Below are 16,451 nucleotides of genomic sequence, written 5' to 3'. Positions count from 1 at the left end.
AGAGTGTGTGTGTGGGTATCTTTTTCTCTGACATAGACATACACACACACACACTTTCAGTGTGTGGGTGTGTCTGAGAAAGAGTATGTTTCTTTGTGGTTGTTAGTGTGTATGTGCCAATAAAGTCTCTGAAAAATCTGTTTGCGACTGAGCGTGTGTGCATCTGACACTGGCAGTGTCATTACTTGCAACTAGTTCAAGAGCCAGACCAGGAATCCAGAATATATCTGTATAAAGGATATAAGCAGATATGCAAGGGGCCCAACCAATTTGCATGGATGGAACTGGGGCTGTAACTCTGCTCACCCATGGTCTCTAGAATGTGTTCAACTTCTTAGTTACTTAGGAAAGATTAAGTTTATTTTAGAGATATTTTGGCTCTATTCTGATGGTTTTCAGGGTTGACTTAGTGTGCTTTTGGGAGCTGTTGATACCTGTGCTGCAGGGAAAGTGCACGAAGGTGTCAAATACCCCATGGGCCAGTTTTGAAAAAAAATCCCCCGGGCCAATATTTTCCTGCAATCCACACCTGGATACGAAGATCCATGGGAGGTGGTATTATTTTGAGAGATAAGGGTCCTTCCACCAAAAGGTGGGTCAATGGGTGACATCTGATAAGGGTGACTGCATGAATCACTGGGCAGAGTTCATAGATAAAAGGAAGAAGAGAGAAGCAGCAAAGGATGTTGATCTCCTAGTTCCAGGAGGGGAAAGGAGCATTGCATTGCCTTTTCATTGGAAGAGGTGTTCTCTCTCTTGTGGATGGAAGGATTCTAGGAGTGGTTCCATAATTTGTAGTGATCTGAAAGGTGTTTGTCCCCAGATCTCAGGCATGTGCTTCCCCGGAACAGCGGCTAATGGCTCTAGTTCTGACAATTGCTTAGTAGTCACTAGAGATTTGAATCGTGTGATCGATCGTCTTAACGATCGATTTTGGCTGGGGGGGGAGGGAATCGGATCGTTGCGGTTTTGTTTTTTAAAATATCGTGTAAATCGTAAATCAGGGGAGGGCGGGAAAACCGGCACACTAAAACAACCCTAAAACCCACCCGACCCTTTAAAATAAATCCCCCACCCTCCCGAACCCCCCCCAAATGTCTTAAATTACCTGGGGTCCAGTGGGGGGGTCCCGGTGTGATCTTCCACTCTCGGGCCACGGGTGCGTTGATAGAAATGGCGCCGGCGCTACCTTTGCCCTGTCATATGACAGGGCAAAGGTAGCGCCGGCGCCATTTTGGTTCCTTTCCCCCGACGTCACGAGCGTAGGAGATCGCTCCCGGACCCCCGCTGCACCCCCAGGGACTTTTGGCCAGCTTGGGGGGGCCTCCTGACCCCCACAAGACTTGCCAAAAGTCCAGCAGGGGTCCGGGAACGACCTCCTGCACTCGAATCGTGTTGCCGTAATGAAAAATGGCGCCGGCCATATGGCCGGCGCCATTTTGCAATACGCCATTAATGGCACTGGCCGTATGGCCATATTGCCATATTGCAAAATGTGATCTCCCCACATTCATAACTTTGTACCAGCAGCTTTAAGTCCAATACAGAGGGGTCTTTGCTCTTTTCTTTACTCTGCATTCCACATGTAACCCCTGGGCTGATAATCCCTGATAAAGTCCCAGGACGCACACCTCAAACACAGTTTCTTAATGTTTAACACTACCCAAGCTGTGCTTTCATCTGAGTGTCCAAGATTTCCTGAACGGGGGGGGAGAATAACCTTCATGGCCCTGTGCATTGCAATATAATCAAATCCCACTGTAAAGTTCTTGAATACAGCATTGATGAGCAATTGCATGTAAACAGAGCAATAATCATACTGAAAGCTTTCAGTGGTTTCCAACTTAACTTTTACTAATGAATTGTGAAAGTGATGACAGTTCTTTACAGATCTCATTATCCACAATTTGTTGTTAAATTCTCAGTTCTTAATAAATTTGGAACATTGTTCCGTTCCTATTGCTTGATTGTACTCAAGAGGTTAAAAAATGTAATGAGCTCAACAGTTTGATGAGGCTAAGTATTGTATGATTTTTTGCCCTGGTATCCCCGCCCCTTCAAATTATCAAACAAGATTATTATAACATTTGAGCTCAACCTGCATGTAGAAAAATAGTCAGTCTTAAAAAAATAGTGGAAAGGTTTTAACATTTTGTTTGTGTAGTTTTTTAGATGGAGTAAAAGATCTTAAAATGAAAAAAAAAAGCAAGAAAAACCATGAACAACACAAAAATGTCATGAGATGAAACAAAATGATATTTTTTGGCCTGCACACCCTTAATGTATCATGGTGATTGTATGAGTACAAGTTTTAAATTGGTGAACAGTGACACTATTCTCAAGGTTTCAACCCTTGTTGCAGAAGAAGGCTGACAATATACGTATACTTTTGAACTTTTCTATATAAAATAAAATAGGAAGCATATGAAACTTTGCCTCGAATACCAAAATAATTGTTTTCTTTCATGCATTTCTAGCTTCTCCATTCAACAACATGCCAAAACAAATCAGACCTGGGACAACATGATGGAAATGGAAAAATAAACAAAGGAACACGGCAGAAGAATGAACGCACACCATACTGCCGTCGGCTGCTTATGATCAGAGAAGACTTGGGAGACACCTCAGCTAAGCAGAGCAAAGGTGCCATATGTGCAAATATTTCCAATTAATATTTGTCTTTTAAGATTGCTACATTCATAGTGATCTGCAAATTACAGAGAGTAAGGTGCAGAATGTGAGGTTTATTTATTTTAATAATACTTGTCTACCAAGTTAATTAGTTTATTAAAATAAACTATGCACATTCCAATTTTGCAAGTTTGATTATAAATACTCATTAACTGCAGGTAAAAATGAACTCTAAGGACTAGAGATTGTGTCCTTGATATTTCTATTTATTTAAAAATAAATATATATATATACACACACACACATATTTTTCCAGAGTTAATACATGTTTTGTGACAGAGCTTATAACAGTGCATTCGATTAAAATATCTTTTCCTTTCCAATTAATTCACTAACAGTGATTCTTTTCTTTATGTGGATCTGCTTTTGCTTTGAAAAAAAACTCAGAAGGGAGCTCACATGGTGTTGGTTGTCTCTTCCCATAGGTTCTTGTGGGCAAGTCAACCCATAATGTCATAGGGCTGACTCTTGTCCCCTGCAACTTTTGTTGTACATACTTATATGCAAATTGTTGGAGGCAATGGGGTTGTAACATAATTTCCAAACAGAAAAACAATTCTGCCTGTCCAGATCATGGCGTTTTCTTTGCATTTTGCCCAGAAAAGGAATCATGGGGGGGATCCATGTAGAGGACAGGAATGATTTTCAAGGGTATACCCTACATCAAAAGTGAAAAAATGGAGCCAGTTAGCAAACCTATCCTTTTCCTTTCAAAGAAAAGACAAAACATAATATTTACAGTGAACTCTTTAGCCATGTGAAGTTTTGAAGTTTTTAAAAAATGAATTGTTATAAAGTACTAGGGATGTGAATCATTTTTTGACGATTTAAAACAATCATCAGATATATTTTAAATCGTCAAAAATCGTTAAGAGTCGCGATACAATAGAAATTCCCCCGATTTATCGTCAAAAATCATAAATCGGGGGAGGGAGGAGGGCGGGGAAAACCGGCACACCAAAAAAGCCCCTAAACCCACCCTGACCCTATAAAACAAATCCCTTACCTTACCCCACCCTCCCGAACCCCCCCAAAGTTTTTTACGAGTACCTGGTGGTCCAGTGGGGGTGCGGGGACAGATCTCCCCCTCTCGGTCCATCGGCGCCATTTTGGCTGCCACTCAAAAATGGCGTCGATGGCCCGATAAAAAAAAAAACCCACCCGACCCTTTAAAAACGACCCCTTAGCTTCCCCCACTCTCCCGATCCCCCCCAAAACATTTTAAAATTACCTGGTGGTCTAGTGGTGGTCCCGGGAGCGATCTCCCCTTCTCAGGCCGTCGGCTGCCATTCATAAAGATGGCGCCGATGGCCCTTTGACCTTACCATATGACAGGGTATCCGTGCCATTGGCCAGCCCCTGTCACATGGTAGGAGCACTGGCTGGCCGGCGCCATCTTTAAAGATGGCCGCCGCCATCATAAAGATGGCCACCGCCGTATTTAAAGATGGCCACCGCTGTCGTAAAGATGGCGCCGGCCATCCAGTGCTCCTACCAGGTGACAGGAGCCGGCCAATGGCATGGATACCCTGTCACATGGTAAGGGCAAAGGGCCATCGGCGCCATCTTTATGAGTGGCAGCCGATGGCCCGAGAACGGGAGATCGCTCCCGGGGACCACCACTAGACCACCAGGTAATTTTAAAATGTTTTGGGGGGCTTGGGAGGGTGGGGGAAGCTAAGGGGTAATTTTTAAAGGGTCGGGTGGTTTTTTTTTTTTTAATCGGGCCATCGGCGCCTTTTTTGATTGGCAGCCAAAATAGCACCGATGGCCCGAGAGCGGGAGACCGGTCCCCGTGCCCCCATTGGACCACCAGGTAATCGTAAAAAGTTTTGGGGGGGTTCAGGAGGGTGGGGAAGGTAAGGGGTTAATTTTACAGGGTCGGGCCTCACTAAAAAAAAAAATAACGATGTGAATCGGAACCAATTCCGATTCACATCACCCACATCACCCACGATCAGATTTTTTCCCCCCTCTAGCCGAACCCGATCGTTAAGACGATCGGGCACACGATTCACATCTTTATAAAGTACCGTACATCCCCTGTTGGACACTAATTGGTCCATATATCTGGCTAATGGGATATTCAGTGATTCAGTCACGCTGCTGAAAGACTCAGTTATGTAATAGCAGGATAAGTTTTATCTAGTTAATTTTAGGTCTTCTCAATAGCTAACTTACTCTTAGATTCATGAAAATGTTACAATTTTACATGGATAATGCCCACGATAAGAAAAAGGGTGTGTGTTTATGATAATTTTAGAATTACTGCACCACATTGTGGGGTATTTCACTGAGAGAGAGAGAGAGAGAGTGAGAGACAAGGGATGTGCATTCATTTGCAACAAAATAAGAAATAAAGACGATATTTCCTATTTCGTTGCATTTCAGGGGGCTGACAAAACAAAAGGAAAACCCCAAAAATTTCATATGGTTCTCCTATATTTTTGGGGGGGGGGGGGGAGAAAGGGCACATTAAAAAAAACAACCCAAACCCCCCCCAACCAAACCCCCACCGTCCAGACCCCCAAGACTTGCCCGACCCCCCCAAGACTTACTTAAAGTCCCTGGTGGTCCAGCAGGGGTCCCAGGAGCAATCTTCCCCTCTTGGGACATCGGCTGCCAGTAATCAAAATGGCGCCGGTGGCCCTTTGCCCTTACTATGTGACAGGGGCTACCGGTGCCATTGGTCGGCTCCATCACATGGTAGGAGCAATGGATGGCCTGCCTGCTTGCATGCCCAAGAGGGGGAGATTGCTCCTGGGACCCCCGCTGGACCACCAGGGACTTTCGGCAAGTCTTGGGGGGTCAGGAGGGTGGGGGGATTATAGGGATGTGCCAAGCGGATTTTCCCAAGCTTTTGGGAAAATTCATTTTTCGGGGCGGCCGAAAAAAATTGGCCTGAACCGTAGGAAAATGAAATTTCCTGCAGCAGGTCGATTTCAAAGGCCAAACTGAAAGGTTTGGCCGATTCACATCTTTAAGAGAGACTCTTTATAAGATCTTCCTAGTATTCATCTACTTATTTCATTATAGAAGGGACAGCTAATAACTGGAGGCTAGGTTTTAGTGGTGGTTTAGGGTTTGGGTTCCAGTTTGACATGCAGAATGAGACGTACAAGCAACACAGTATACCTCAGTGAAGATTTGACGCCATTTGGAGTGAAGAAAGTCTCACAAAGATGAGATTTCTACAATGATCTCTTGTCCTAGTTTGATAGTACCCTGTTATAGAGTCCATCAAGCCAGGGCGAGAGAACATTGTAGAAATCTCATCTTTGTGAGACTTTCCTCACTCCAAATTACATCAAATCTTCACTGAGGTGTACTGTGCTGTTCGTAAGTCTCACTCTGCATGTCAAACTGGACCCTAAACACCACCAACACCTCACCTTGAGTTGTTAGCTGGCCCTCCTATAATGATATAAATAGTTGAATACTGTGCTAGCCTCCCCAGAGATGCACTCTCTCTCTCTCGACCAAAATGCAATCTTTACCATAAATTGCACTACAGGGATTTCTCACAGTTTAACACCAGGAAAAAAGGTGTAGTTATTTCCAGAATGTGTTATGCATTCACACTGTGCAAAAATGCCCTTCATTTTAATTAATCCCACCCCTATGAAAAATTTGCATTCACATAATGTGATAGCATTACTATCTCAAGCTTTATGGCGTCAGCGCATGCGTTATGGCATTATCACAGGCATTAATGCCATAATGCATTTTGATGAATGACCCTAACAGCCAGATAAAGATGAATATCAGCACTTACTCTATCTGGGTATATTAGCTGGATAAGTAGCTGCACCCCAGAATTCCTCTGTCCTGCCCCTCACTTGCCTGGCTAACTATTTAGCTAGATAAAAGGTTATCTAGTAAGTGATGGCTGCTGAAAGTGGCCAAATATTAAAATGGCACCACTTAGCTGGATAAGTCCAAACTTAGGGGGTCATTTATCAAAGTGCTATATGGTGTTTTCGCATGCATTAAGCCATTTTCGCATGCAAAAAATGCCTTTAATGAATGCAAAAGCACCATAACATTTGAAAAAGGGTAGGATATTGGGGTGGGAATTTTGGCCAAGTGGACTGGGCTCAAAGTTTTCTGAGGCTGTATTGCATGGCTTTAATGCAAATTTTAACTACACCTTTTTTATTTGTGTAAAGCTGTATGATAGGGCTTTATTGTGGTTGAGAGAACATTGCACAAATCTCATCTTTGGGTGAGTTTCCTCACTCTGAAAGTCATCAAATATTCACAAGAGAGCATTGTTCTGTTCGTACGTCTCACTTTGAATGTCAAAGTGGCCCCTAACCCCTACACTAATACCTAAACCTTACCTCGAGTTACTAGGTGGGCTTTCCATAGAGACAGAAATACCTATCTAGCGTGAGGGTATTATGGCTAGGCACACTCTCTCTCTCTCTCTCTCTCTCTCTCTCTCTCTCTCTCTCTCAAAACACACCCTTTTCCTATCACATGTGATATTTAGTGCATTTTGATAAATGGCACTAAATTTGGACCTCAGCATTTTTTTAGATCCCTACTATACTTGAAAGCATCCACATTATGCTGCAGAAACAGAGCAGTGAAAGCAGCATGTCTTGCCCTATTTAAGGACGTATGGAACATCCTGACTTCACTGATTACTCTGTAGCTACAGGTATAAAATATGTTTCCAAAAAGCAGACAATTAATTCAATGTAAGATAATTTGAAGTCCATGGGTCTAAGACTTATTGTTGAACCAGAAACCTTTACTTGATTTGACAATGTCATTTTGAATTTTGAGCATGAAAGCTTCAAATATTAATCTATTATTAGCTAATCAGGGGTGTAGGGTTATTGCATACGTCAGTGGTGACCAACACATTTGTTGCCATGTGGCTGAAAAACAAGGATTTTAGGGTACTCCAGCAGAATTTGGTCTCTCCCCTCATACCATCTCCACACATGGGTCTCATACACCCTCTTATTCCCTCTTTTTCCTCCACCCCTTCCCCTTTTTCCCACCAGCCCTTATCCTCTTGCACTTGCCGCTGCTTAACACATGGTAGTGTGGGCCGTAGGAAGGAATAGGTGCCCAAGTTTGCATGGTTGGCTTCATGGAGATGGCCTTTACCTTTCCTTATTACACCACATCTTTCACCCAGCCTCATCATGTGGACCCTGGCATTGAACCCACCTTGACTTCCCCCAGCTTTCACCGCCCTCCTTACCTCATCCACTTTCATAATACAACTCTTTTTCCACTCACCACACCGTTCACAGCTTGCTGGTGCTGGGCGGTGGCTCTCTCCTCCTCACCCTCTCTCCGGTGGCAGCCAGCACAGAGTCCAGCGTTCCTGGAGTAGAGAAGAGCAGCTGCTATTTACACTTCAACCCTTCATCTCCTGTCTTCATGGTAACAGGAGCAGGAAGAGAAGATGCTGAGATCAGAGTAGGTCTTCTCTGCTCCTTTGTATCTCTGCAGGGGAAGGAGAAGGAGACAAGAGAATCAGCAGCATTGTGTGGAAAATGCTCTTGCCACTGATCCGGCCACTGTTGGCATACAACGCACTGCAAGCATCAACAGAAAGGCAGGCAATGCTGCTGGGGAGAGGGGCACAAAGGATTTTAGGAAGGATACTTGTTTCTCTATTCATTCCCCTTCAGTCATGAGGTGGCTGTCTCTCATGTCCCATCCAAACTGAGATCAGGCTGCAGCTCCTCTCTCCTATTCTTCTTGAACTTTTCTTCCTCTGCTGGCAAGTGGATAAGCAGGTGGAATTCTTTGCATATCAGTCAGCATGCTGGCTGCATGCAACAGCAGCAGCAAGGAAATATTCTAGCAGGTGGGCAGAGTTCCTTGGTGCAACTGGCCACGTGCTCTCCACCCCCTAGCTGTTTCTGTGACGTGGTGAAGTGCTCTCTTGTGGGCAGCTCCGGTTTCTACTACCCTGACATTCCTGCCTACTAATTGCTGGTGCTGGGCACACATTCTCTTTTCATTTGGAAGTACACATGCATTACTGACACTACACCCATGATTAGCTTATTGTTCCTTTACTGGGAACCAGTAAGAATTGTTAACCAATAGCTTACAATTACTATAGTTACAAGATATATTAAAAGCTCTGAAAACAACCCACTGTGACAGCAACATAATCATATGTACCTTCTATACTGTACATACATGAACATATCCATTATTTCTTTTATTTTATTTTACAGGAAAGAAATGAGATGAAGCAACTAATATAAATTTGAAGATTTTTATTATGCTGCCTTTATATATGCTTATGAACACAACTTAAATTTTACTCTTTAGCATTTTGCATCTACTTAGTCTAACCATGTTGCCGCAGCAGGACACAGGCTGAGTATTCTCTTGGCTGATCTAGAGTGGGTCAGGGTGCTTTGACGCCATACCACACCACACCATGCTGAAGTGAATACGACAGGTTCTCCTACAGCCCCATGGATTGTTATCATAGCAATTGCATGTTGCACAGCAAAGAAAGCGTTATTTAAAAGAAAGTTATATTTCGCAATGGAATAAAGTAGCATGTAAATAGAAAAGTGTTTGTAATTCTTTCTGTATAATTCTAATTTTAAGCATCTTTAAAACCAGAAGTAGCAGAAAAATTGCTTTTTGGAATATCAGTTTACCATGCCTGCAAAGTTACTATATTTTTTTTAAAAAGGTGACATGATAATATTTTAATGAAAATCAAAAAAGCATTGCCCCTCTGCACTTTTATACTAAAGCAGAGAAAATGTAATCTTTTGTATTACAGTATATTAGAAATGGATCAAACAACTCTGTATTAAGCCACAGATGGAAAAATAGACTATGATGACAGTAAAGGACTGCAAGGCACTTCTAGTTTGCCCATTAATTTTCTATTGCAATCCCATAGACCTCAGTTGAACACTGACTTTTCCTTCACTTCCTCTCAATTAGGGATCCTCTGTGCTTATCCCATACTTAAGCCTGTTACTGGTTTTGTCTTCCCCATAATGCCTTTGAACCACAAGGAATCAGGGAGTCCATTTTCAGCTGCTGAGTGGCTCGGCTAGTTAGCCGGATAAACATATCCGGCTAATTAGCAAGGTATATTCAGCAATGTGGTTGCACTGTTGAAGATACCTAGCTATTTCAAAGTTAGCCAGTTATGTCTAACTGGCTAACTTTAGAACATCTCTTTGGCCTGACCAGAATTAGCCACATAGGTTAAGCGGCTAACTCTAAATATTGGAGTTAACTGCATAACTTATGCGGCAAACTCTGCTCTGCCAGGAAAAGCTTCTTGCCGGCCTGACCCCTGTGAATTTTGGGAATTTAGACCTAGATTTATCATTCTGCTATAAATGTTTCAAGAAAAGCACCCGTGATAAAAAAAAAAAGGGGTGTGAAGATACTGCAATGTGTGCTATTTTACCACATCGCATAGGTATTTTACCTCAACAAATATGAGATTTGTACAATGTACTCTCGACCTAGTTTGATGCACTCTTTACCTAGCTGCTATCAAGCTAGGTCGAGAATACAATGTACAAATCTCATCTTTGTGTACCTTTCCACTCCAATTCACATCAAATCTTCACTGATGTGTACTGTGCCGTTCATACCTCTGACTGTGCATGTAAAACTGTCCCCCAAAACCTAGGCCACCACTAAATCCTCACCCCAAGTTCCTAGTTGCCCCTCCTACAGTGGTATGAATGGTTTACTTATATGCAAGCCTCATAAAGAGTCTCTCTTTCTTTCGCTCTCTCTCTGTTCCTTTCCCTCCCCCTGACTTTATGCTTTTGTTATCTGCTATGTTTTGCTTTTTTATGAATGCTACCAGGTTATAGCCCATGTTGGGAGATCTTTGTTGATGCCGTTATAGAAGCAGAAATAGGAGCAACAAGAGAATCAGAATTAATTTCAATGGTCATATGTTGGGAAAAATGATTAGGAGTGGCAACAACACACACATTTTTGCATTTTCAAAACTATGCAAGTCATTTTGCAAAGAAAAAGTACCTGCAGAAAATGAAGACTCAAATCTCCATTGATCCTATGCAGTTTTCAAAGGGAAAGTATGCTTATACTTTCCCTTTGAAAACTGGTGCAAAGTCCATGAGTCAAAGAACTTTTTTTTTTTTAATTTTATTTATTTAGATTTATATTCCGCTTTTCACACTTTTTTCAGCGCTTCAAAGTGGATTACATTCAGGTACTGTGGGTATTTTGTAGACTTTGCAGCTACCTGAAGACATTTGAAAACTGGCCCCACAATAGTGCTGGGAGTAATTAATTTTTGGTACTGAGGAGGAAATTAATAGCTGAATATCTGTTAAAAAAGGGAATATTTGGATGCTATTCAGTCTGTTTTGAAATTTCCAAAAAAAATATACAAGATATCATTGATCAATTGTAAATAATTGATTCAAACTCTGGAATTACAGAACTCTCTCTCCCACACAGAACAATTCTCCTCAGCCCCAGCAGTCTACACTACCCCACCAACCCACCCAACTAGCACTCTACAAACCACCTAACTTGCAGAGCCTACTAGATTATTCCAGCACTCTCCTTTTCCCCCCAGTACAAGCCTCCACAGCCCCATCAGTCTGTAGCCTAGCATTCTACACCCACCCAGTCCAATCCTAGCATTCTGTACATGCCCAACATTCTAGAACCCCCTACAGTCCCAGCACTCTACACACACAGCATGCCCTTCCCCTTCCCCGATGTAGTCCACAGTTATACCACCCATATAAGTAGTGGTTAGTATTACTGTTCTCTTGACAGTAATGCAACCACTGATATGAGCTATCAAGAGAAAAAGACCAGCCATGTCTTGAATCTCTGCCACTCTTCCTCTACAGCCCAGGTTGCAATTCATGCTTTGAACTGCAAGGAGAATCATAGTGTTTGTGGATAATAAAAGCTACATTCAGGTCATGGGCAATTAGTCGTATTGGTAATGGAGCAGTATTGGCAGTGAATATTATAGATGAGAGAAAGGGGTAGATTGGCATCTCCAATCTTCGATCCCCATGGGCCACATCATTACAGAAGGTTATTCCACTCTTCATCTCTTGTGGGCTACATTGGAAGGATCCAAGTAGCTGCACACGTTGGTGTTTTTTGGTTCACTTGATAGATCCAATGTTTTATTTTCAATTAGGAATGTTTTATCATGATCTGTCAGTTTAAAACAAATATCAGAAGCCAAAGCTATAACCTTACACTGAGTTAATTGAGTCGGACAATGTGCATCAGGCCCTGTGGGTCTTAAATTGGAAGCCCTGGGATTGGAGAACAGAGATCTGAATTACTAAGCCACAGCAACTCAGGATCATAAAACCTTGGAGTAACTTATTCTCTTGGCCCTTCCTCTGAAGAGCATCTCATTGGTCCAGCAGTGAGCCAGTCCTGATTTGTGTCAGTATTTAAATGTGGTTGCTACACTGGCTCACTGCTTTACACATACTTCTGGGACCTGGTTCACTCTGTTTCTGATAACCAGTCTGCTTCAATATTCACCACTTTCTCTTTCCTCGTCTGCTTGAACCTCAATCTATCCCTGTCTTCCCAATCCCAAATCATAGCTTTTTTCACCCTCTTCACTTGCTGCTGCTGTGCTGTCATCAGTTTTGTTTCATGCCTATAGATCTAGATCTCAGACTGCCTCTAGGTACTTTCAGTTATGGATTGAATACTGATCATGCTGTCATCTACTCTCACCCTGGTCAAAAACCTGACAGAGTGATATTTGCCTTATATTTGTGGATCAAGCATTGAGTTGTTATGTGTTCAATGGTTTGCTCTGGATGGTCACAGTTGAATGCTGGAGAGTCTTTAATTTTCCATTAGTGCATCAAGTATTCACACATCCTATGATTTTTGCAGATATGGTTTAGAATTACCCATAAAATATGCAGACGATCAAAGCAGGGAACAATCTAGTTGAATCAATATATTTATTTAAACTCATTTATAGCCCGCACAGTCCAATGTCATTGGCAGTTTACATACATAATAGTCTATCATAAGATGTTTGTTTGAGACTTTTTGTTGGTTTTCTTTTGGGTTTGCAACTTCATCATGGTTAAATTCACATTGTTGAAGGATAAGTTCTGATCATCCAGTATAGATTATGCTGCTTTGAAAACAATAATGAAAGATATTGTTGAGATCCTAGTGAATGGGGGACATGTTCGCTTTCCTTAATTTTCTGAACTTCCTGTACAGATACTTCGTGGAAAATAGATATGATTTATTTATACGTTTATAGCCTGGTTACAAGTATAAATTCATATTTAAGCAAGTAAAATAAAACAATAATCATATACATTGATTATTAGACAAAAACAATTAGACAAACATATCATAAAAACAATATAAAAACCATACATTTACATCATATAACTAAGAAGCTATTTAAGATAAAAAAAAACCTTAAAAGCTCTTCCTTTAAGGTGAAAAGCAGTTACTGAGCTCAATAACCTAAATGTCAAATATTCAATATTAAAAGAGAAAAGCATGGTTTATTTATTACAGTCAATGTTCTCAGTCCAAAATTAAAAATGTATAAGGAAGATATAAAAACACTCCTTAAAAAGCCAGTTGCAAAATAAGCTTTTAATATTTTGTGAAAAGTCGTTTGACCATTTTTAACTTATTCTTTCAAATTAGTTCCATAAACATGGTCCTGCTTTTCTCAAAATGAACCTGATGAAATATAGGAATTGTTAACAAATTTTGAAAAGAGGATTGTAATGTAGGTGTTTTGCTCAGCGGTCCATGGGCTATTCCCACGGACACCTTCTCTCAAAGTCAGCCCAGCCCGAACAAATGCACCACCACCTGGCACAATTAAGGCTCCCCCCATGCACACTGTGTTGCTGCCAGTGGCGGGAGCACTGTTCCCCAACTCAGTCTTGGGCTGCCAGGACTTGCAGTCAAGACGCAACAGGCAGGGCTCAAGGCAGTGCATCCTCATCTAAATTTAAATGGACCACAGTAGGAAAGTCCTATGGCCTCCTCTGATTCAGTCACTGCCCTGGGCCTATAGAAGGTCACTTCTGCTGATCTGGCCTCAGCAAAAGGTCATCTCGTTCAAGAGCTGCTTTTGCTTCTGTGTTCCTGATTCCAGTTTCCTGCTCCTTGATTCCTGGCTCCTGTTCTGCTGAGTGTTGTTTCCTAAGTCCTTGTCTTCGTGGTCAGCCTTCTGCTCATCTCCCTTCAGCATCTCATCTTGCTCCTGTCGTCTTTCATCCTCCTCTCTCTTCTCCTCCACCTCGGATCGGACTTCTGGCTGGACCTCTGATTGGACCTTCGGCTTTGATGTTGGATTGGATTTCTGGATTGACTTTGGATTGGATCTTGATGTTGCTTCACCTCCACCTGCCACTGACCTCTGCCTGCTTATCATTCTGATTGAACTCTACCTGCCCTGACCTCTGCCTGAACCACGACACAGACTGAACTCCATCTGCCTCTGACCACAGCCTGTACTGGACTTTGTCTGCTGTCTGTCCTGACCGCTGCCCGATCTGATTCTGTATTCATCCACTGTGCTGGCCTACCACATCTTCCAAGGGATGAATCATCACCTCCACAGAGGCCTGTGCCTAAGTCCAGCTGGCCCCAGACCAGTGGAAAGAGGGCTGGTAATGGTGAATTTCCAGTTGGGCTTCTGCTCCAGTCAGCTCCGCCTGCTGACAGTGGGGACCTATAGGGCTCCACCATGCAGGTTGGGCCAACTCCACCTCAGCCCAAGATCCACTTCCACAATAGATTGCTGAGGCCATGGACCCAATAGATCTAGCCACATTGAAGGCTATTCCTAGCTTAGCCCAGAAATATCCTCCAGATAGCTTTAGAATTCCTGGCCACAGATATGATCCGCCTCACTGAGCGCCTGGACTCCATGACCCTACCAACTGCCCCACTGCTTCATGCTGCAGTTCCAACGCTGGTTCCAGGAACCTGTCAGTCAACAATTCCATTGCCAGCTCCACCCCAGTGTATAGGGGATTTGAAGCAGTGTAGTGAATTTCTTAATACATGCCACATGCATTTCTCCCTCTAGTCCACACTCTTCCCAGATGACTCTGTTAAGATGACATTCATTCTCTCCCTCTTTTATGGTAAGGCCCTTGCCTGGGCTTCCCCCTATGGGAGCACTCAGATCCTCTTCTCTCAAATCTTCAACAATTGTTTTCTCTCTTCAAGGAAGTTGGTGAGCCTGGCTGGCTGCCTATGATGAGCTTTGATCTTCTGTATTTATGCCAAGGAAAATAATCATTGATGGATTATGCTATTGAGCTCCGAACCAGGCCACAGAACTGAACCATCATGGAGATAGTTTACACGCTATATTTTTGGAAGGTTTGGCTCCCAAAATAAAAGGTGAACTTGTGACCGAGGAGACCAAGATGGCCGCCGTATAGAACACATGCAAACGCTCTTACTCCGTGGGTTCTTTCTAAATTTAGCCTTTTTTTCTTGAATTTTTCTGGGTTAAACAATGCCGCACACTAAAAGAAATACTAAAGTGAGAGACTTTATTACTCGACGCCGATATCAGACTCCAGACAACCCCGGATCGAGACGATGTTTACGGGACCCATGCAATCAATACCGGTGGGAGGAGCTGCAGGAAGTTTTGATGAGGAGCATACGCCGAGCTACCAGGCTGAAGAGACATCCCTCAGCTCCGGTGCACCGTTGACCCCCAAACTGCCATTTGGAATTTTAAGGAATCTTGAGGAAATCTCTATTATGCGGCTGGAGGAACAAACTGCCTCAGTAAAATCTAAAGCCCCGAGACGGGATTGGTGGAGCACCGATACCTTCAGAGAGCCTTGCTTTGCAAGGTTCCATGGGCATATTGGTGGAGGCACAGCACTACGACAACGGAGGGGGTGACCTTGTGGAGGAAGGAAAGAGAGACCCAGAGGTACAAGTAATTTGTTACCCGCCCTTGATCAGACCTCAAAATATTACTTTAGATGCAATTTGGACCATTTTGGTTTCAATGGATAAAGCGATAAATGCATTAACAGTTATGATGAAAGAAAATATGCATAAAGAACAGAGTCTGGATATTAAAGTAATATCTTTAAGAATCTTCATGGAAAGAAATTGAAGTGAAAATTGTAGGAGTTGAGATGGTGCAGAATAATCTTATAAAATCGGAGAATCTTCATTTTAACAAAATGGAGAGTATAGAAAATGAGATAAGAAGACCGAACCTGAGAATACTGAATTTCCCAAAGCTGAAAATGGTTTCCCCGTGAGATTTATTCAAAAGTTACTTAGTGAATATCTTGAAATTTCCTGAGCAAGCGGGACCAGCAATTTCCAAGATATATTATTTACCTACATTTAAAGATAGGAAAAATGACCAGCAAATACAAACAGCAGCTTCATCTTTGAATTTATCAGCAGTCTTGGACATAACTCAAGAGGCAGTTATTGAGACAAGAGCTACCCTCCTGGTTTCATTTGCGTTTATCTCAGAAAAGGATTCTGTCTTGAGAATGTTCTTCCGTAACCAATCTCACTGCTTTCATGGTCAGAAAGTTTGGATATTTCCAGACATTACAAAAAATACACAGGAACGGAGGAAAACAATTTTAGTGATGGGAAATGAAGCACTATCAAGGGGGGGGGGGGGGCTAAGTTTAATTTGTGTTTCCCGAGCAAATGTTTGATTACTTATCAAAATTCTAAATATATCTTTGCAGATCCCACTCAATTACTTATATATC

General features: G+C 42.4%; 1 protein-coding gene across 6 annotated transcripts in view; it reads left to right on the top strand.

Annotated features, from left to right (window-relative positions):
• Positions 1–9,254, top strand: part of MLIP (muscular LMNA interacting protein) — a 274,040-nt gene extending 264,786 nt beyond the window's left edge. For all 6 annotated transcript variants that reach the window (XM_029595699.1, XM_029595700.1, XM_029595705.1 and 3 more), the window contains 2 exons: positions 2,478–2,643; positions 8,907–9,254. In XM_029595699.1, coding sequence (XP_029451559.1) covers positions 2,478–2,643; positions 8,907–8,917 — 177 coding nt within the window. In that variant the 3' untranslated portion in view covers positions 8,918–9,254. The remainder of the gene's footprint in view (positions 1–2,477; positions 2,644–8,906) is intronic.
• Positions 9,255–16,451: the final 7,197 nt, after the last annotated feature.

Source organism: Rhinatrema bivittatum, chromosome 3 (assembly GCF_901001135.1).
Source record: "Rhinatrema bivittatum chromosome 3, aRhiBiv1.1, whole genome shotgun sequence".
In the NCBI taxonomy this organism is placed as follows: Eukaryota; Metazoa; Chordata; class Amphibia; order Gymnophiona; family Rhinatrematidae; genus Rhinatrema; species Rhinatrema bivittatum.
This window is presented reverse-complemented; position numbering and strand designations above follow the sequence as displayed.